A 22,675-nucleotide genomic window follows, 5' to 3' on the forward strand; every position below is an offset into this window, starting at 1 on the left:
AGAGAGGGAGACAGAATCTGAAGCTGGTTCCAGGCTCTGAGCTGTTAGCACAGAGCCCGGTGCAGGGCTTGAACCCATGAACTGCAAGATCATGACCTGAGCTGAAGTCAGACACTTAACCGACTGAGCCACCCAGGTGCCTGTGGTTATCATTATTCTTATCCTCCTCCCTGGTTCTCCCAACCAAAGTGCTCCAGAAATTGATGATCACCCCCTCCCTGGTTAAGAAACCAACACTGTTAAATTTTTAGAGAAGGGCAGCACTTCACTGGCATAATCTCTGTCTTCACTTTGAGGGCTACATGCCTGGCTTGCTGAGGCTCCCACAGCATAAGCTGGAAAGGAAGCTGGGAACAGATAGAGCCGTTACTAAGGAGGAAATAGCCCACCGCATGCCTGCCCTGTGAGACTCAAAGTCCAATACTGTTTCCACGGAAACAAGGAGAACTTGAGGCTAATCCCATTCATACCTACAACAGGCAAGCCCCTCTGGGCCCAGAGAGGTAAAGCGCCAGAAGGTCCAGCGGTACTTTTGAATGTCTGAGTAGGGCAGGAGCCAGCAGCAAACTCCCCACAGAACAAAGCTGGCAGAGAGCTGGCCTGCTGTTGGGATGTTCCCCGGCAGGCCAAGGCTCCGGGCAGGACTCCAAGTCTCATAAACATCTAGAGTGCAGTGCAGGGAAGGAGAGCCAAAGTGAGTGCCCCTGTGAGGGGCACGTTATACCTAGCACAGCCCCCAGTTCCTGGAGCACCAGATGGGTTTCAACAAAACAAACCCCAAACCCCACTTCCTAGAGGAGGTGAGGAACCTGGTGTGCTCTAGAATGGAGATGAGGGGGCCAAAAGACAGTTAATAAAAGCCCACCTCTGGGCACCTGAGTGGCTCACTTGGTTAAGTGTCTGACTTCGGCTCAGGGCATAATCTCACAGCTCCTGAGTTCAAGCCCAGAGTCAGGCTCTGTGCTGATGGATCAGAGCCTGTTTCCTGCTTCAGCTTCTGTGCCTCCTTCTCTGTCTGGCCCTCCCCTACCTGCACTCTGTCTCTCTCTAAAACAAATTAACATTTTTAAAAAACCTTTTTTAATAAAAAGAAAAAAAAAACCACCTCCTCCAGGTAAAATAAGCCACAGAAGACTAGGTCCCATGACTACTCACACAGAGGGCTTGGCTCCCTATAAACTAGTTGTCCCCAGGACAAAACATCACTTCACACACAGGAGCTCCTGAATTCAAATGATGTGCTTACTGTAAGACTCAAGCTCTGCCCAGTACAGAATCACATCGGCCCACCCACCTCCAGGGTCCAATGAAGTTGCAAAGGACACATAACTCCACTCTCCGTAGCCTCGCCTGCCCAGACCTATGCTGCTCCGGGCTTCTCTTTGAGGGGCTTCCCAAGCACAGTTAAACCCACTGTGTGCAGTAAATGCAAAATCAGAAGAGTTGCAGTGTGCTACGCTTGTAAGAGGAGGGCTACGATCGCAAATGCTTAATGTGAGAAAGTACATGTGGCGCTGTGCACACGGGATGGGCGGGAACCAGCCCCACCAGCCTTTCTAGGAGTTTGATGTCCCGGGATACACCCTTGGCTCTTCAAGCGCATGGCCTGTTTACACGTGGACGAGCTGCCCCGCTCAGAAGGAGCCTCGGCTCCCAACTCGTGCAGAGACGCCAGCGGGCTCGCCAGCACCTGTTACATTCCCTGCTCGCAGCCCCGCCACAGGAGACTGTCTCGCCCCAGCTCCTGGGAAGAGAGATGCGTGCTCCTGGAAGTGAGGTGATGCGGTTAATTGGGGGGCTGCGGCCCACACGTGGAAGCAAAGAAACCAACCCGAACAAAACTTTAAATCAGTACGCTAACAGTGCTTTACTAATCATGCAAACAGCAAGGATAGAAAACATAGAATAGAAGGTGTGGTACGTTACCCAAGAGCCCTGCCAAGGACCGCATGTCCTTCTCCATCAGCATGTAAATCTCCTCCTCTGAGAAGCGGCCAATGCCGTGGCCGTGCATCTCGCGCTTCACAATTCCTTTCGTTATGTGGCACACGACCCACCTCAGCAGGTTACTGAAGGGACCGCCACCACTAAGAGAGAGCATCTTCCGGGTCTCATTGAGATTGTCCACCCACTGGCAATAAGCTAACGTCCTGGAATTGTGTGGAAACAGGTTACTAGCGGGCATTAGTTACATGTCAGCTCCACAGAGTCCATTTCCAGTGAGTGCGTCAGAAGTTAGCACACTCTGGAGGAAATGAGTCAGCGCAGCTTTTACAAAGAGCAGCGCGCATGGCAGAGAGAAAAACAGCTTCTGGTCAGGGCCTAGACTTCGGGTCTGGAAGAGAAACTAAAAAAATCCAGGTAACGAGGCCATGCTACAATCCCAGCAAACCTCTGGTGGCACCCGCCCTCAGCCCCACGCCCAGCCCCCCACCTGCCAAGGACAGCCTCTGCTCCCTTGCCTCTAAGACAACCCCTCAGAAAATACTAGAAACCCACAACAACAGGCTTTTAGGCAGGTCAGCGCCCACGTATGGGGACACCAGGAGGGAGGCACAGTGACTGGGGTGCTGGCTTCACGCTCTTTCTCGATCTAAGTAATGGATATGCAGGTGTATGCTCTGTGGTTATTAATTAAGCTGCACTTTCAATTTTATACAATTTGTGTGTGCATTTTATATTCTACAGTGTCCAAGAGTTTTTAAAAAAGAAAACCTTTGCTTTTTTGACAGAGGATTAGGGAGTAGGTAGCCCTGTCCATGTTTATTATAAACTATATAAACTATAAATGTTATGTATAGATTTGCTCTCCAGAAAGTCGACTCTGCTTCAGTTTGTTTCTCCAGGGCTCTTAGAGTGAACACAAATACCAACTTAGTTGAGTTGTTTTTTCCCATCTGGGTGGTGCTTGTGGCCAAACGCTCCCGTCCAGGAGTTCCCACGTTCTGTGCACAGACAGCTACGCAGCTGCGTGTGCGGAGTGCTGGCTGCAGACTCGGGCCGACACTGATTTCGTTCTCTGAACTTGTGCAAAGGCGGGACTGTTTCTACAGCTAATAATGCTGGTACATAGAAATAAAAACGGGTTCCTGCTGAAGGCTGAGAAAAATGTAGCTGTGAGAGACCAGATGTAAGATATTTCACTTTTTCCCCAAAATGAGCAATAAAAAGATACACTGGCAGTCATGTCTACTCCTGGTATTAGTTGATAGAGCAATGATGGCCACTTTGAAAAAATCGGAAGAGTGAAAATTTTATTTGCAGAGAGAACACAAGTAACTGTAATAAATTATAGCAACTTTTTGACCTTGTCTTTTTAAAAGAAAAACAGAGTCCCTGAAATGTTGATTATTTTATATAATTCTATTCTTTCCCATGTTCTTTTCTCTACAAGAAAGAAAGAAAAAATAAGAAAGGGAAGATTTCTCTAAAAAATTTTAAGCATTCCTGATTTTTACTGGAAAGATCTATAGCCAATTTCAACATACTCTCTATACTGTAATCGTAACTCTCCTTTAGTACTTTTTTAAAAGAATGCTTACAAATCTTGTTAGAAAGCTTTGTGTATTTCTGTTTTATGAATTTTTCAAAATAAAGTATTGAGTCAAGGAATAGGTTTTGCTGAAAGCAGGAAAAAGTACATTGCGATGGTAACTAATACGTACAGTCAGAACAGTCGATGGATCCTTTGACATAAAAGATCTCACATTTATTCTAATAAATTCTTTATAAACATGCAAACTAAATACTTTCCTATTTGCTCTTCTTTTCACACCTGTGGTAATTAAGGTATCAATTTTCACATTCCATTAAAATAACTCAGCACTTTGATTCTAATTGTACTAGACTGAAATGCACAATAAAAGGGGTATAGCACCCTTGATTATTATGCAAGTCCAAGATCTGAGAATAAAACTAAATTGTCCCGATAAGTGTGACCACATAATAGCATCCAATAAGCATCTAAAGAGTAAAAATGAGGAATAAGGTGGCTCTACATTGACAGGTTGATCTGGGGGGAGCGGGGGAGAGTACACTCTTTGTAGACGAATGACACAGGTGTTATGATAAGCATAACGGGTCCTGAAGGATGAGCAGAAGCTCCCAGGCAGAGCAGAGGGAGAGGGGAGAAGGGGTGAGTGTGAAGAGCACTGGTTAGGGGACACAGGAGGCCTGGGCACCCCTGTAAGAGCAGAGGCTGGGAGGGCGGGCCAGGACCAGATACGGACGGGCCCGAGACAAAGGGTGCTGAACTTTATTGTGAAAGCAAAGTCTAACCACCGAAAAGTTTTAAGCAGACAAGAAATGTAATCAGATTTGTGTCAACAGGAAGGAAGGGCTGGAAGTAGAGAGACCATTGTTAGGAAGGCTGGTTAGAAGACTATGGCAAGACCCAAGAACTAGGGCAATTTGTTGGGGGGGGGTACGAGGAATGCAGAGGAGAAACCCCGAGATATGAGAAAAAGAGTCTACTGACCAATGGATTAGGTAAAAGGAGAGATTAGATATTTTCCCTCAGGCTGATGGTTTGAGAGCATAACAATACCAATAACTACTATGAGCGGGCACACACCAAGTACCACAGATTTAGGTGATGAAAGATGCATTTGAAGTTCCCATGGAACCCCCAAGTGAGAATATCCAGAGGCTGAGAACTCAGGAGACAGGTTTAGACTCAAGATAGATAATTTGTGGATGAGGGCATGTCAGTGAGAGTTCTAAAGCCATTGGAGGAAAGAGGTCACCTAAGGAAGTTTCTAGGGTACGGAGTGGTGTTAGGGAATCCATAGTTCAAGGAGCAAGATAGAAGGTGACAAGGCCAGGCTGGAAGGGCCAGCTTGGAGAGGAGGAGAGGCACTACTTTCTTGGAGATGGAGAGAAGGGAAGTGTCGCAGGAGGTGAGGGGCTGCAGAGAGGTTCAGGCTCCCTGCCTAGTGACTTCATAGGCACAGGATGAGGATGTAGTGATGGACACAGAGCTTTGGACAACTAATGGGCTCAAGTAGCAGATGAGGGTGGAAGAGGCAGCTGTTTCGGGTCACACAGCTACGCTGGAGGAAACCCTGCCAATGCAATGGTGTAAGGTTCTCTACCTGCCTTGGCGTGTTGAATGGAGGGTACAGAAAACAATGGGTTGATCTGGAAATTTGTAGCTAGAGGTAACCTGAGAAACTGCTCTTCCTCTGTTCTCTTTCCCATTCTGCTTTGGTTTCTTTCCTCGTTCACTCCCCGTGCCAAATACTGTAGGCCAGTATCAGGGAAGGGAAGCAAACGAGGGCCAGGCAGGCTCTCAAAGGGTCAACCCCTGTGAAGTAGGTACACACTTTAAATACCAAAGAAAATGGGTGACTCATGGGTTCCTGAATCAGTCACTGCAACAGCAAACCTCATTTACACATGCTTCCATATCATTACAACCAAGAATCCACTTCCTTCCATGCCCAAGCTTCTGGCAGACTATTGACACTTGACGGAAACCATTGTCCTCCAAATCAACGACACCCCCTTGCTGCAGACCCAAATAAAGTCCCTTTCTATAATCATCTTTCTTGACTTTCTGTAACATCTGGCACTATCCGTGTCTTCTGTGGAAGAGCTCTCCCTCCGCTGACATTTCGACTGCTTTTCCTGTCCCCTTGTGCATATTCTGGAGATTTCCATCGCTATTCCTCCTACCTCTTACTCCACACTTGTGGGGTGATCTAATTCATACCCATGACTTCAAACTGATGACTCCCAAACCCATTCCCAGCCCAGACCTTTGTTCTGATACCCAGGGATCCATGTGAGGGATCCGTGTGAGGGCCTCAGGGGCTTGGAAATGCAAACCCACATTTCCAAAATTGGGCTCGTCATTTTCCTTCCCTTCAAATCTGCTTCTCCTCACCCAAACCCCAAAGAATCCCAGGCACTGTTCCTCACCGCTCTCTATCCCTCACTCCAGAAAGCCAGTCTCCCTGTGAGTTTGCCCCTTTCTCCAACTCAATTAGCAAGTCAGTCAGCCCTTCAACATTTCTCAACCCTGAGCAAGGTGGCCTCCTAGTAGGTCTCCTGACATTCCCTCAAGGCCCTTCAGAAACCCAAGTGCCCCAAGGCAGCCACAATGAGCTCCTAAAACACAAATCTAGTCATAGCAGCTGCTTCAAGGAGTCATTCATGAACTCCCCATAACTCCTGGGCTTGGCATGCAAGCCCTGCTCCCACATCTGACCCAGGTATGGTCCCGCCCTTCTCTGGCCCCATCCCCCTGCACGGCCTCCTGTGCTCCCACCACACAGAATCCCATACACCTCCTCTGTCTTGCTTCTAAACTGTTGTGGATGCTGCTACTCTGCCTGGATATCCTAATCTTCCCCTGCCACCCAGCCCCTGCACCCACCGCTCTGACTGTCCCTAGCTTCTGTTGTGACACCATGTCCCCTGGGTAGCCTTCCCCTCAGCACTCCAGCAGGTGCTGGCTGCCTTTCCTCAGTTCTTCAAACTCTCCCCCAGCACCATTAGGATGGCTCGACATGTCCCTCAGCCTATGAGTCACCTGAGGACGGAGATAGCATCTGATCACCTTGCTCCCCATCCCTGCCATGCAGCATGGAGCCTGGCCACAAGTGGTCATTCATTAAGTTTACTGAAAGAATGAATGAACTATTGATTGAAATGTAAAAAAGCTTCACTTCTGAGCCAGGTACTGACAAGTAGTGTTTCTAAGGGCTGACAATATTTAAACAGAAAGATGGAAAAAGAGACATGCCTTTGAAGAATGAAGAAGGGGCTGCATGTTCCCTTCGAGGTCTGTGTCACTCTGTACTGGGGAGAGGCCCACTGCACAAGGATTCATGAATCATTAACTGGAGAGGGCAGGGAGGGCCAAAGAGGAAACTAGCCGAGGCTGAACAATTAAAAGAATTCATCATTCTGAGAACCTCTTTCGGGAAGTTGATACTCATTTTCTTTATCACAACTGATAACTCTGATCTCTTCTGCAAAACGGGATCAAGGTTTCCTTTGAAGACTGATTAGCTTAGTCAGAATGGAAGAATAAACACTGTTCAACATTTTTAAAGGGTCAAGAAAACAGGAAAGAAGAGCTGACCCCTGCCATTTCCATGAAGATATCTCTCATTATATGTTACCATGAAGCCTGGCCCATAGCAGAAACAATATTAACCTGTGGGAAACCACACACCATAGCAAACGACCATTTGATGAGGGAATCTTTGCATGTGGCCTTCCTGACCATGAGGATGCTTTCTCCATGTCCTGCTACATCCCTGTCATCTCTTGCTTGTCTTCTACATGCAAGAGGCTGCAGGAGCATACGACCAGCTTCTGTGATTTCACCGGGTTGGACAGGCACTAGACCAGTCCCTCCACACAGGACCTCTCGCTACATCTAAAATTGGGGGTAAAAGGGAGCAGGGAAGAGGGGGACACATCAGCCCAGCTGTAATCAGGGAGAGACTCCCGGCTTTTAGACAAGAGCTGGGTAAGTCATTTTCGTAAGGATCCACTCAGGGAAACTATCCCAAAAGCCAAACTCAAAATTTAAAAATCATGGCCAACCTAGAAGAAAAACTGAAATCCCTGTTCTGATGCCTATATTTTAATGGGTCAAAGTGGGATGACCAGATGGCTTGACCACGGTGCCCTGCACAGTTCCCTATGGGGCTGGAAGACTTTAGTGTCTCAGACAAAAGAGGCTGGAGTGTCTGCTACCAAAACTCAATTTCATCCCATTACTTTGACCACGAGTCTCTTGTACTTCCCTTTACACCAACGTCCTTGCATTGGATCTAACTTTAGCATTCAGTGGAACAAAGAGGATGAAAACCTGTCTTCCTCAAGGCCGGTAATGGTTTTATAATGCAAGCTGGACATAACTGTATGGATCTCAAGTGCAAGATAGCCCACCTTAGAGCAGCATGTTCTTACTTGAACAATCCTGAAGCAGAGCCTCGGAATCATGGGATGGTATTAACATAACAATGCCAGCTTTCCACTGTCTTTGCTTTTCAGAAAATCATACCCAGAGTAAGTTTATAGTTTCCGACCAAAATAACATATCTGAAAATTCCAGATAGTTTGAATCAATTGAGGCAAACAATTGGTTTCATCTCCTCCACCACTGGAAATACAGACACAGCCTTGGGACTTACTGACCTTCAGGATTTATCCAACTCTCATGAAAAGCTCATACTTGTAGCATTTGCCTACATAGTATGGTCCATTCCTTATGCCTGCCCCAGTTTCCATGGGTGCACACCTTACGTGTGACCCGGAGACAAGACAGAAGGAAACGGGAGAGGAGCCTGGGGAAGAGTGCCCACAGATTCTCTGCTCGGGCATGCTCTCACCAGAGCAACAGGGGTCTTTTCTCCATGGGGATTTAGAGCTCGTGGGAAAACCTGTTCGAGGTCTGCTCAAGGTGAGAACATGGCTAAAGGTTATGAAACCTTATAAAACAGAGGAAGGCTTGTTTTTCTTTCTGCTGCTTGGGTCCAAAGGGAATTGAAGGAATTAGGAATTCGTCTTTGCAAGTGCACTGGATATTTGTAGCTCAGTCAAGACCTGAACTTCCACCTTCACTATTTCTTCCTCAAATTAACCTTTGAGGAATACATGAGAAATAGTAGCTAATCCTACCCCCTCAAAAAAACATACATTGTAATTCAAGAGTGGGTCAGAGAAACAAAACTATCCTTAGAAAGGTCTACGTATGACCTAAGCAGCATCCCAAGCACTTGGGTATTTATGGTCCATAAAATTCAGAGTCTTCCCCAGCAGGGTATCCTACCAGCCCACCCACCTGCCCCTCCCCCACTATCACCCTTCCCTGCTCCATCAAGAGCTGTCTCCCATTGAGTATCAGCTGGGGCCAGTGCAGGGAAAGAAAGGGGAGGGAAGAGCAGAAGATGAACTTCTACCACAGAGTAAAGATATAAAACATCTGCACACTCAGAGCAAAAAGCAGGGACAGGTGATACTTGGGAATCCCGCTGGATCAAAGCCTTTCTAACTGGAATATACATTTTATGAACTACTACAAAAATCAGAGTTGTAGCAAAAGTACCAATGAACATGTGAGGTGACTTTCAGCCTCTTTTCAGGCAGCTCACAAAGCAAGAGCTCTCCACAGTAATGGGCCCGTCAGTCAAACTAGATGGTGCTTTTCGGGGTGGCATCAAAAGGCGGCACAGAGGGTCAGGGTGGCCCTGTGCTGGTTCTTCATCTCCCTCAATTGCTGCAAAGCGGGGACCAAAACCTGGCAAGCAGGTGAGAAGGGCTCTGTGCCACAGGCTTTTCCCTGAGGCTATGCACATCACATGCAGTCATCCATTTGGCGCATCCTGCAACCCCTGCACTGTTTAAGAGGGGAAGTCCAACAGTTCTTCACAGGTTTCAAACGGAAAACGCCTGGGTTCATTCCAGGAGCGGAGTCTCTGATGGCTTCCGTGCTAATCGGCACCCCTGCCCCCACTCTCTGCCTGGTTCCCCCCTTGCTCGCACCCCTTTCACCTCTGCAGGAGTGGGGGAAGAGAAGTGTATTTCAGGTCTGCCCTGTAGTAAACTGGGCAGGAACTGCAAGCAGAAAGAGGAAAAGAGAAATAGAGAGCCACTTAAAATCCAAGAGAAGGACAGTAAGTTTCCATTTAGAAGGAGAGCTGAATGGATGAAATAGTAAGGTGAGGGAAAGAACTCCTATAATCAACTCCACGCTGAGTGTATCTCTCAGTGGAGGAAGGTAAAAACTACTGCGTCAACAAGTGACCCAGGAATAACAATTAATGCCCAAAAAAGTGGGCTTCGTGATTCTTAATTAAATCTTTAGAACAAGACAGGTTTACAGAAATCAGAGAGAAAACTCCTCTTGTCTACTGGAGTATACAGAAAGGTATGCAAAGTCCAGAAAATAGATGAAAGGAAAAGGAGAAAACAACTCACATGACCATGAGTTTGTAAACCAAGAGGAACCGCGTCCGCCTAACTCCCGTCCCAGCAGCACAGCGCCAAGTGCAGAACAGACGACTCATCCACACTGTGCAAGCGTGTGCCTCAGACAGGGAAACAAGCCAGGAGTGAGCCAGTCAGGGCCAGGACACCCAGAAAGCAGAACTACACCATTTCCGGAACACAAGAGAGGCTCTAAGGAAAACTAGCAAGGATTTTACAAAGCCTCAATAACCTATTTCACCGAGACTTCTACCCTGCCTTCGTCTTCTGTTCCCTCCTCTGGGCATCTGCTATAATATTATTGCAGTTTGGCAGTTTGTGTTAGTAAAGGGCAGAATCTGTTGAAGTCCGTTCCTCACGTCAATGAGATCAGGGCTCAGCAAACCCCGGCCCATGGGCTGAAAAGTTTTTACATTTCTAAAGAGTAGGGGGGAGAAGGGGAATCAAAAGAATAACATTTTGTATCAAGTGGAATCTCAAATGTCAGCGTTTTTATTGTTTTAGTGATAGTCATGCTCGTCATTTCCATGTCATCTACGACTTGCACTACAGTGACAGAGTTTAAGAAGCGGCAGTGGGACCATGCCCTGCTCAGCCTGAAATAGGTGCTAGCTGGGCCTCGACAGAAAACGTCTACCCCCGAGCCAGAGACCTAGACACTTAGCGGGGACAACTTCGACCCTCAGTCAGTCAGAACGTAGAAGACTTGGCAAAGGGTGGGGAGTATCTGCGGAGGGGAGCAGAACGTGGGCTTCCCCCACAGGCCGGGGACAGGCCCTGGCCCTCGCCCAGCGCGCCCGGGGCACTCACCAGTAGAAGTGCTCCTCCACCATCTTGGTCACTGCTCTGGAGATGGCTCGTTCGTGAGGACCAAGGTTTTTGTTTAAATTCACTCCCAGTTTCTCTTCCAGAAAGTCAATTATGAATTCTGTGCCAGAAACTTTTTCATGATTATATTCAATCCAAGGCATTTTCCCTTGAGCAGAGAGTTTTCCACCAAAATAATTCTAAGCAGAGTAAATTTGAAAAGGAAGAAAGCAAGGTTTTATTTAAATTTCAGTGTGTGATTAACAGAAACAAACATACCAACCCTGTATTTGACAGTGACTAGACTGTTCAAGTGAATGAACTCAGCACAGAAACTCTTTAAGACAATAAATAGTTACTCTTGGAGTTAAAAAAAAAAAGGGGGGGGGGATTTACCTCACATGAAGACACTACTTTACTCCAATAGATTTTATCAAGGGCTCTGGTATAGTGTCACAAAAAAGACCAGAGGTAGTATTGAAATGACCCTGGTAAGAGTCATCCAGTTACGATGCATGAACAATCCACAAATGACAAAAAAAGAGTAAATAAATAAACCATAATGAGGCTGGCACTGACCAGGCTGGTCACCTAAGACCTCAGCTGAAACCCAGCAGCTCATGCCTGAATAATGCTTAATCCCACTACACTACGAACAAGTGGTCCCAGAAACCATAACACTTGGGTATAACAATGTGTATCCACTTGACTCAACTCCACTCCTGAGCAGGTAAAAATGTAGATTCCTGGGCCCCTGCCCAGACCTCTCCAGCAGAATCCTGGGAATGGGGCCCAGAAATCTGTGTTTGTGATAAGCTCCTCTTTAATTCACACCCGTGCTAGAATCTTACAGCATCCGCAGGATGTGGTCCCGGATGGGGTGGAGTGGGGGCGGGGGAGTCATACATGCACTTTATGAACACTGGCAATTACAGAGACTTTGGAGCCCACCGTATACAAAGGCAAGCTCTTAACCATGCTGGTGGAGGGGATTCTGTGGTAATAATTGCATTTATTTTATCAATTTCATCAGTAAATCTGGGTCATTTAAGACCTCAAAGTTAATTTTTAAATCTGAATCCATTTTTTGGCTGTCTACACAGTCTAAATTAATCAGATTATTACAAACTATTCCTCATACTTCATGAAGTCAACAGTTCAGATACTGTTAGCTAACAGCAATGTTAGGTCTTGCTGAGGAATAGAACTCTCAAAACTTGGGTGTGTGGGAAAGTAAAATGCTACTACCACTTTGAAACCATTTGACAATTGCTTTAAACATTAAATAGATCTATACGATCTAGCCAACTCAGTCTTAGGTAGTTACCCAAAAGGAAAGAAAACCTATATCCATGCAAATGGTTATACACAAATGTGCAGAGAAGGTTGATTTGTACTTAAAAAAAAAAAAAAAAACAAAACCAGAAATGCCCTTGAGAAGTACATGACTAAACAAATTCTGGTATATTTCTACAATGGAGTATCGCTCAGCAATGAAAAGGAATGAACTACTGATATACTCAATAACACAGATGAATCTCAAAACAATGTTGCTACCTGAGGTAAGCCAGACAAAGAAAGAGTATTTACTGTAGGGTTCCACTTATATAAACAAACCCCAAATAAAATAAACTCATCTATAGTGACAGAAAGCTAATCCACATTTGCTAGGGATGATGGGAGACAGGACTACAAAGGAGCATAGGAAATCTAGGGATAATGGATACATCACTACCCTGACTGACTGTAGTTACATATGTCAAATTTATCAAGTTATACACATTAAATAATGTGCAGTTTGTTATATGTCCATTATATCTCAATAAAGCTGGGGGTTTTTTCTTTAAAAAGATAGCATGAGATAAATCTTAAATGTATCAGCCCTCTACATCTTTAAACTTTTCTCTGAAATAGAGGCCAGCAAACGTTTTCTGTGAAAGACCAGACAGTAAGTTTCAGGCAGGCCATGGGGGCCTCTGTCACAACTCAACTTCACAGTTGGAGCAGAAAAGCAGTCACAAACAATACAGAAGCAGATGAGGGTGGCAATAAAGGGTTCTTTGGGGACAATGAAGTTTTCATTTTTTTTTGTCTTTTTTCAACTACTTAAAAATATAAAAATCTGGGGCGCCTGGGTGGCTCAGTCTATTAAGCAGCCAACTTCAGCTCAGGTCATGATCTCACAGTTCGTGGGTTCGAGCCCCACATCGGGCTCTGTGCTGATAAGTCAGAGCCTAGAGCCTGTTTCAGATTCTGTGTCTCCTTCTCTCTCTGCCGCTCCCCTGCTCATACTCTGTCTCTCGCAAAAATAAATAAAATGTTAAAAAAATTAAAAATATATATATATATATATATAAATCCTTCTTAGCTCACAGGCCTGATTTGATCTACAAACCTATAGCATCTAGACCTCTGCTCTAGGGACACCCGTTAACCCTCATCATGTCCTAGAGAAACAAAATAACCTTAAGCTACGATTTGCATCAAGCCCTGGACAAGTACCTCCCTGCAAAGATGACAAAACACTCTGCCAGGGCCCCACTCGAAATGCCTGGTCAAATCCTCCTTGGGAACTCAAAACCGAAATTTGCTGAAAAATGAAAAAATTACTGCTTTTTGTGGGAAACCATTGAGATTAACAATGGTGACTTTCATTCTAGCTCTCATACAAATCACACCAAGATTTGTGCATGAATTCCCCCCAAAGCAAACATACCTCTCACCACAGGGATAAAAAGATAGAATATTGCCAGTTTTCTAAGTCGTCTGTGTCTAGAAATTTTGCTTGCCAGTTGCACAGGGCATGTACGAAGCGTGCCTGAAGACTGAGCTGGCCTCCAGCAGGATAACAGGGTTAGAGCTGGGTCTCACGGCCCGTAAAGGCAGTTGTCTATTTGCAGCCACAGACCTGAGCTTAGACTATGCTTGAGGGTCCCAGGCTTCTCAAACCTTTGAGGTAATATCACCTTGCAAAGCAGAGCAGGTACTAGTTAAATGTGCTACCCCTGTCTTTGGTAAAGAATAAAGGGGACGTTAACTGGTCCCTGTCTCTTGGTATGCTGTATCTCATTGCTTATTCTAAAGAAATTCATTCTGTGCCTTGCGTAGAGAAGGGAGCTACTGGGGCTGCGGTTAGCCATATGTTTTTGTTGCAATTTGGAAAACAGAACCTCCTCTGGGTAAATACAGTCTATGCCAGGGTTCACAGCTTGGCAAGCAGAAGAGGGTCCAGATGTCGCCCCCATTCCTTAGCCAGCCGCTATTGTGCAGCAAACAACCTGGACAATAGTACATGGCAACCCTAGACATTCCCCTTGATGTTGACCAGGAGAAGTGTCATTTACTTCTAAAAGTTGCAATTATGTCAGACAGCCTCATAATGTGTACGCCAGGACGTAGACTTCTCATATAACATAGCACCTCTTTCAAATCACCCTTGAAACCATCCATATTCTCCTAGCACATCTCCTTCAGGGCTCTTGCCATTTGCAGATGGATTCAACCCTGCACGTTGACATCAGAGGAAACTGCAATGCCAACAGTGGAGAGGCAACACCTCTGCTGCTCAAAATTATCCAGTGGTTTTGAATGGGGCTATTCTAACCCCATCCACACAGCAGGCTGGGCCTACACCATCTAGCTGCTGCCCATCTGCCCAGCTCCCTTGATATCCCTTCAGTTTCCTGAATTCCAAACTGCCCACACCCATATCAAGGTCTTTGCCATCTCTCTGACTTTGCACACTCATTATCTTTTACAGGAACCCCTTTCCCCAAGTCATATCCATCCTAAAATATTTAGTTCAAATTCCACCTTGTTGGAGATCTATGTCTCCAAGGTGCAACCATTATCTCCTTTCCTCCAGGCTCCACTCTGCAGCGTATGCTCCCCCTCCCACATAACATTACTGCCTGTACCTCTGCCTGTCCCTCGGGACCACCCCCTCCCTGAGTAGGGTGCGTTTTTATCTAGATCGCTTTTAAAAACTGGAGTAACAAAAATTAGTGACTCACTCTTATGGAAATGAAAGTTCCTATAGGTCTTTATCATGACAAATTTTTAGATACAGAAAAGGCATTCCTGATAAAAACTCTCAACAAAGTGGATATAGAGGGAACACACCTCAACAAAATATAGGCCATATATGAAAACCACACAGCTATCATCATAGTCAGTGGGGAAAGCTGAAAGCTTTTCCTCTAAGATCAGGAATAAAACAAGGATGTCCGCTTTTGGTCACTTTTATCCAACACAGTACTGGAAATCCTACCTGTAGCAATCAGCCAAGGAAAAGAAATAAAAGACATCCAAATTGGTAAGAAATAAACTGTTACTATTTGTAGATGACATGATACTAAACATAGAAAACCCTCAAGACTCCACTAAAAATCTATTCAAACAAATAAATTCAGTCAAGTTGCAGAATACAAAATTAACATACAGAAATCTGTTGCATCTCAGGGGCACCTGGGTGGCCCAGTCGGTTGAGCGTCCAGCTTAGGCTCAGGTCATGATCTCACAATTCGTGGGTTTGAGCCCGGTGTCAGGCTCTGTGCTGACCGCTAGCTCAGAGCCTGGAGCCTGCTTCTGATTCTGTGTCTCCCTCTCTCTCTGACCCTCCCCTGCTCAAGCTGTCTCTCTCAAAAATGAATTTTAAAAAACATTAAAAAAAATCTGTTGCATCTCTATACATTAATAATGACTTAGCAGAAAAAGAAATTTTTAAAAAGCCCAATTACAATTGCATCAAAAAGAAAAAAAACAACCTAGGAATAAATTTAACCAAGGAGGTAAAAACCTATACTCTGAAAACTATTAAGACACTGATGAAAGAAACTGAAGGCAACACAAACAAATAGAAAGATATTATCACGTTCATGGATTAGAAGAATTAATATTGTTACAATGTCCATTCTACCCATAGCAATCTACAGATTCAAAGCAATTCCTGCCAAAATACCATTAATATTTATCAAAGCACTAAAATAAATAATCCTAAAATCTGTATAGAACCCTCAGTAACGAAAGCAATCTTGAGAAATAAGAACAAACGTATCACACTCCCTGATTTCAGACGAGATCGGCGCTTTCAGGATGGTATGGCCATAGACTCACATTCCCTGATTTCAAACTATACTACAAAGCCACAGTAGTCAAAACACTATGGGTACTGGCACAAAAATAGACAGATGAACAGAACAGAACAGAGAGCCCAGAAATAAAACCCAGGCTTATACGGTCAGTTAATAGACGAGAAAGGAGGCAAGAATATACGAAGGAGAAAAGACAGTCTCTTCAATAAATGGGCTGGGAAACCTAGAGACCTACATGCAAAAGAATGAAACCGGACAGCTTTCTTACATGATACACAAAAATAAACTCAAAACAGATTAAATACCTAAATGTGAGACCTGAGACCATAAAACTTCTAAAGGAAAACATAGGCAGTGATCTCTTGGTCACCTGCCTTAGCGATATTTTTCTAGATCTGTTTCTTCAGGCCAGGGAAACAAAGCAAAAATAAACAAATGCAAGTACACCAAACTAAAAAGCTTTGGCAAAGCAAAGGAAACCATCAACAAAGCAAAACGGCAACCTACTGAATGGGAAAAAAAACATTTTCAAATGATATAGCCAATAGAAGTTAATGTCCAAAATATATAAAGAACTCCTATATGTCAACACTAAAAAATTTTTAAAGTTTAAAAAAAATCTGATTCTAAAAAGGTCAGAGAACTTGTACAAATACTTTTCCAAAGAAGACACTTACATGGCCAACAGACGCATGAAAAGGTGCACAACATCACTAGTCACCAGGAAACTGCAAATCAAAACCATAATGAGGGGCACAGGGGTGGCTCAGTCAGTTGAGCGTTGGACTTCAGCTCAGGTCATGATCTCACAGTTTGTGGGTTCGAGCCCCACATCAGGCTATGTGCGGACAGCTAGCTCAGAGCCTGGAGCCTGTTTCAGATTCTGTGTCCCCCTCTCTCTCTGACCCTCCCCTGCTCACGCTGTCTCTCTCTGTCTCTCAAAAAAACTAACTAACTAAATAAATAAATAACCACAATGAGATATTACTAGTCAGACTGGCTAGTATCAAAATGTCAAGAAACAACAAGTGTTGGCGAGAACGTAGGAAAAAGGAAACCACCATGCACTCTTGGTGGGAATGTTAATTTGTGCAACCAGCATGCCAAACAGTTTGGAGGTTCCTCAAAAAATTAAAAACAGAGGAGCACCTGAGTGGCTCCATCGGCTAAGCGTATGACTTCAGCTCAGGTCATGATCTCACGGTTTGTGGGTTCAAGCCCCTCACTGGGCTCTGTGCTCACAACTAGCTAAGAGCCTGTCACCTATCTTTGGATTCTGTGTCTCCTCCTCTCTCTGCCCCTCTCTCTCTCTCTCTCAAAAATAAATAAAATATTTAAAAAATATTCTTTAAAAAATTAAAAACAGAACATACAATCAATCCAGTGATTCCACTACTAGGTATTTACCCAAAGAAAACAAAAACACTAATTTGAAAAGACATATGCTCCCCTCTATTTACTGAAGCATTATTTACAAGAGCCAAGGCATGGAAGCAACCTAAGTGTCCATCAGTAGGTAGATGGATGTGGGAAAGATAGAAAGGTAGATAGATAGAGAGACAGTGGAATATCACTCAGCCACAAGAAAGAATGAAATCTGACAACTGAACAATATTGATAGACCTAGAGGGTATTATGCTAAGTGAAATAAATCAGACTGAAAAGAAAAATACCACATCATTTTATTTATCGATATCCATTTAGTGGAATCTAAAAAACTAACCAAACAAACCAGAAACAGACTCATAAATACAGAAAACAAACTGGTGGTTTCCAGAGGGAAGGGACGTAGGGGTCAGGCAAAATAGGTAAAGGGGACTAAGAAGTATAAACTTATGGTTATAAAATAAATAAATCACAGTGATGAAAAGTACTGCATGGGGACTACAGTCAATAACACTGTAATAACTGTGTAATAACATGTAACAATAACATGCTGACAGATGGTAACTACACTCACTGTGGGATTTCATAATGTGTAGAATTGTCAAATCACTATGTTGTACACCTGAAACTAATAAAACATTGCATGTCAACTATGCTCCAATAAAAATAAAAATAAAATAAAAAATAAAAATGTATTTTGCTTACTAGATAAAAAAGCAGAAGACAACACTTTAGATATCTAATTAAAAATTAGATGAATTTTGGGGCGCCTGGGTGGCTCAGTCGGTTAAACCTCTGACTTCGGCTCAGGTCAGATCTCACGTTTGTGGGTTCGAGCCCTGTGTCGGGCTCTGTGCTGACAGCTAGCTCAGCCTAGAGTCTGCTTTCGGTTCTGTGTCTCCTCTCTCTGCCCCTCCCCCTCTCGTGCTCTGTCTCTCTCTGTATCAAAAATAAATAAAACATTAAAAATTTTTTTTTTAATTAGATGAATTCTATTTTTTCAAAAAATATTTAAAAGAGAAACATGAAAATGTCTAAAATAATTGGTAAAACTATGAGATGCAGATGATCTTTCCATGAATTTCAACTTTTCAGAATGTGGTTTTATAACTTTTAACACAAAAGTGTTTCTTTTAAAAACAATACTTAATTTTCCTTAACGTCCTTAAATATGTTAAAGAACTCCCAGTCTGTTTTATTTAAGCAGCTGGAGTCTGGCTCACTGAGGGTAGTTTCTGAAAGTAATTTTGAGAAAAAAGATGAAGAGGTAAAACCTCTATATTTTTTCTGAGCTGAAGTTTGCCCCCCGCAAGTCTGTCCTGGGTGGGATTGATCTACACTTACACTACATCATTCGCACAGCAGTGAAAGCCATAGGCTTTAGATTTAAAAATCTGGTTCCATCATTTATGCAGTGTGACCTTGGTCCGTGAGTCTCCCTTAATCTTGCCTGGGCCTCAATTTCCTCAACCACATTAAGATGATATCAAGAGTTATAGGAGTAAATGAGAAAATGCACAATGAAGTGTTTGATAAGTGCCTTCATCAGAAGTATTAACATCACCATCACCATTTTGAAATGCAGAATGTGAAACCTTAAAAGAAATCTCAAAGTCCTGGGACACTGACTTGCTACATGAGCCATGGTACCAACTATTCAGCTAAATAGACATCCATTACCTTCACTGCACCCCCTGGAGCCATCTTGAAAGGTCTCCCACTGGCTAAATTTGAGATATTTGAGAAATTTTGTGGCTTATTACACATTGGGGGGAAAAAAAAAGTCCATGCATCCACTGTTACAAAATAATTAGAAATATGTATGTTGGTCTCTGCCCCCCGTTCTCAGAACTGAGCTCCTAAAAGCCTTATAAAAATCATAAATGTTAAGAGCACTAGAAGAGCTCTGAGGAGCATCTTTTATCGTAATGAGGTGACTCTGGGTGGGCTCCCTGGATGGCCCTTGGATGGTGGGCAGGTCACCACAAAGACCAAGCCTTGATTAAAAGCCAGGAGTTTTCTGCCCCACCCTCTCCCCCATCTTCCTGGGGCTGGAAACAGAGTTAATAATTGGTTATGAATATGTGAAGAGAAGCCATGAAGTCTCCAAAGTATGGGGTTCAGAGAGCTTCCAGGGGGCAAACACACCCATACAGGAGGGTGACCCACCCCAACTCCACAAGGACAGAAGCTCCTACACTGGGACCCTCCCAGACCTCACCCTAAGTATGACTTCATCTGGCTGTTCATTTGTCGTTGTTTTTGTTGTTTTTAATGTTTATTTATTTATTTCTAAGAAAGAGACACAGAGAGAGGGAGACAGAGAATCCCATGCTGTCAGCACAGAGCCTGAGGTGGGGCTTGATTGAGCAAAGCCTGGGGTCCTGACCTGAGACAAAATCAAGAGTCAGACACTAAATGGACTCAGCTACCAGGCATCCCAATTCATTTGTATCTTTTACCACATTCTGTAATAAACTGGTAAACATAAGTGTTTCCCTGAATTCTGTAGAGGGAGAGGGATACAGTCTGTGAGGCTGAGCCTTTAACCTGCGGGATAGGACACTGTGTCCAGGAAGAGAGTATCAGAATTGAATTAAATTGTAGGCCACCGGATGGTATCACAGAGAGTTGCCTGGTATGGGGGGGGGGGGGGGAGGGGAGGGAACATCTACATGTTGACAGAAGTGTCAAAAACAAAGTGCTTTATGTTAGTAGTAAAGGAGACGCACAGGGAAGAAACACACAGTAGGGAAAAGCTGGGTTTTCCCCAGTGTAAGAAGGAAAAAAACTTGAGTTCTTCCCTTTACAACTGTGTATTGTAGCTCTGTAAACAAAATATCCTTATTTTTTTAATGTTTATTTATTTTGAGAGAGAGAGGGAGCATGCCAGCACGGAGGGGCAGAGAGAGAGAGGGAGGGAGAGAATCCCAAGCAGGCTCCACACTGTCACACGGAGCCTGATGCAGGCATGACCTGAGCTGAAACTGAGAGTCAGATGCTTAATTAACTGCACCACCCAGGCACCCCAATGTCCTCATTTTGGGGAGCTGCATACTGAAGTACTGAAGGTGAAGTGTCATGATTTCTGCAGCTTACTTCCAAATGGTTCATAGAAAACTTGTTCACAAAGGTATATACAAGGAGAAATAAAGCAAAAAAGGGCAGTTGGTGAATCTAGGTGAAGTCATATGAGTATTATAGTACTATTCTTTTAACTTGTCTTCCGCTTAGAAAATTTCAAAACAAAACAACCCTGGGGGAAAACAGACAAGATCAGCAAATAAATAGAACAATCAAAAGTGAGGGCTGAAAGCCAAAGCAGAGAGTTCCCCAGGAGCCGTTTCTTTCTTTTTCTTCTCATATTGAAAAAGAATTTTTGTGTGAAACACATGCTTCTTATAAAACCAGTTATGACAAGTGACGTAGGTGTCCTTATGCATGTGTAGGGAAATGTACGGAAGGATGGCCAAAGTATCAGGGACAGTAACCTCCAGCTCACAAGATAGCAGATGATTTCCATTTTCCACTTACGCTTTTGTGTGAGTATCGTTTGCAATACTTATAAGGACTATATGGCATCTACATGGAATCATAAAAAAAACGGTAAAGCTCTTTTCGTTCTGAAAAATATAATTAACCACCTCTGCAGGACCCCTGGTACATGCTCTGCAACTTCCAATGAATCTATAATTATTACAAAATGAAAAGCTCCTGAAATTGACCTACCAATATTTATAGCCTGATTTTAAAAAGGTAATAACTATGGCCAATGGATCAGGCTTAAAAAAAAAGGCCTTGTGAGTCTCTACTAATGGTCATCAAATATTTATTCCAGTCTCTCTTAGGTTAAAAAATAAAGAAGCTTCAAATATAAAGTCATGCTCTTAGGAACATGGCATTTTATTCTTTTTTTTAAGTCACAGGGCAAAGAAGGGGCGTTGAGCAGAGCTCTCTAGGCCTCTCACACAAGACCCTGCACAGACGAGTCCAGGCGATGAGCCGCCAGCACCTCCCAGGCACCACCTGCATTAGCACAAACCCGCACGAGCGGCATGCAGGTCCCCAGGTCCCCAGGGCAGATGCAGAGCATCCCTTTCTAAACCACAGAACCATTTTTCTCTTACCTAAATCTCTGCCCCAAGCGGAACATCCCCTCCATTTATTTTCCATAGAGACCTCGCAGAAGAAAAAGCACTCCTACATCTTTCTTTTTAAAAATATGTATATATATGTAACGAGAAATAATAACTTTGGGAGGGGGTAAGTGGTCACCTTCTCAAAGGCCTCTGTAACAGCTTCAGGCTTCATGGAGAGACGTGTGTCCTGCTCCTCCAGCCGCACTAACTAAAAGCAGCTGCAACATGAACAAAGGTAGTAGGTAAGGACCCAGCCCCGCACGCAGTACTTGGCAGGCATGAGGGCAAGAAGGGAAAGGGGAGCACGGCCCAGCATCCGTCACGGCCCCTGCAGAGAGCAGAATCCTTCATCAACGGCAGGGGGCGCAAGAGAGCCAGAGAGCCAGGAGAGACTGCGGAGCACAACGTTCAGTATCGGCGCCCTGCTGGATCCAAACCTGGCAAGGCTGATTGATATGATTTGGTCAAGACTTGATGATGGGACAGAGACAGGCAGCTGCTGGGTAGCAGTTCCTTCCTTCGGTAGGAGCCCCTCAGCGACATATGCTTTCCAGTGCTGAGTGCCAACACCAAGCTGACCGATGGTGATCCCTGAAATCTGACTCACCGCCTTTAGATGGTTCAAGCTTTGTCTTCAGTGCTCTTTTGTCCTCTATCCCTGCTTTGAAAGTCCTGAGTGATCTCCCTGTTCCTCTCTCCAGACTCAGCCCTTGCATTCCAGCTCCTGGTCATAAAGAACCTCCTTCTGTTCCCCAAGCACCACATGCCCTCCCAGAGCCCCTCACCCGAAGCACAGGTCAGGGGCCACTTCCATCACACCCCCAGTGGGGCCTCCAAGCCAAGGGGATGCCACTCCTCTCCTCTCAGTCCTGTCTGAGGAGGATCACTCCCACGCCACCCCCTCTCTTCTCTAGAGAAACTGGCTCAGAAAGCACAGGCCCAGGGGTGTCAGGAGTCGGAGGGGGAACATCATTATCTGGGAAGCCAAAAGCTTGGCCCCACTGTTTGCAACTAAGGAGACCTTCTCCTCCCAATGCTGCAACTTTGTTAGACCAGTGGGAGGCACCTGGAGGAGGGGTTTGGGGATGCCTGGGGCTCACCTCCTTACATTTCCTACATTCTCTCAGAGGCTAAGCTCTGGCCCTTACCCGGTACAAATTCCCAGTCAGGGAAGCTGACATCTCTGGTCAAAGGAAATCTCAAACAAAACCAGACGCCTGAAGCACACAACCACTATAACAGAAGAAACACAGACTGAATATATTCAACAGGAGCAGGATTATGGGGATGGACCAAACAATT

General features: G+C 44.5%; 1 protein-coding gene across 2 annotated transcripts in view; it reads right to left on the reverse strand.

The window, feature by feature from the left end:
* Positions 1–22,675, reverse strand: part of FAXC (failed axon connections homolog, metaxin like GST domain containing) — a 68,217-nt gene that overhangs the window by 36,149 nt on the left and 9,393 nt on the right. For both annotated transcript variants that reach the window (XM_029945318.1, XM_029945317.1), the window contains exons 3-4: positions 10,759–10,955; positions 1,927–2,150 (exon numbers count right to left, since the gene is read on the reverse strand). In XM_029945318.1, the coding sequence (XP_029801178.1) occupies positions 1,927–2,150; positions 10,759–10,955 (421 nt within the window). The remainder of the gene's footprint in view (positions 1–1,926; positions 2,151–10,758; positions 10,956–22,675) is intronic.

The sequence above is a fragment of the Suricata suricatta genome, chromosome 7 (assembly GCF_006229205.1).
Source record: "Suricata suricatta isolate VVHF042 chromosome 7, meerkat_22Aug2017_6uvM2_HiC, whole genome shotgun sequence".
NCBI classification, from domain to species: Eukaryota; Metazoa; Chordata; class Mammalia; order Carnivora; family Herpestidae; genus Suricata; species Suricata suricatta.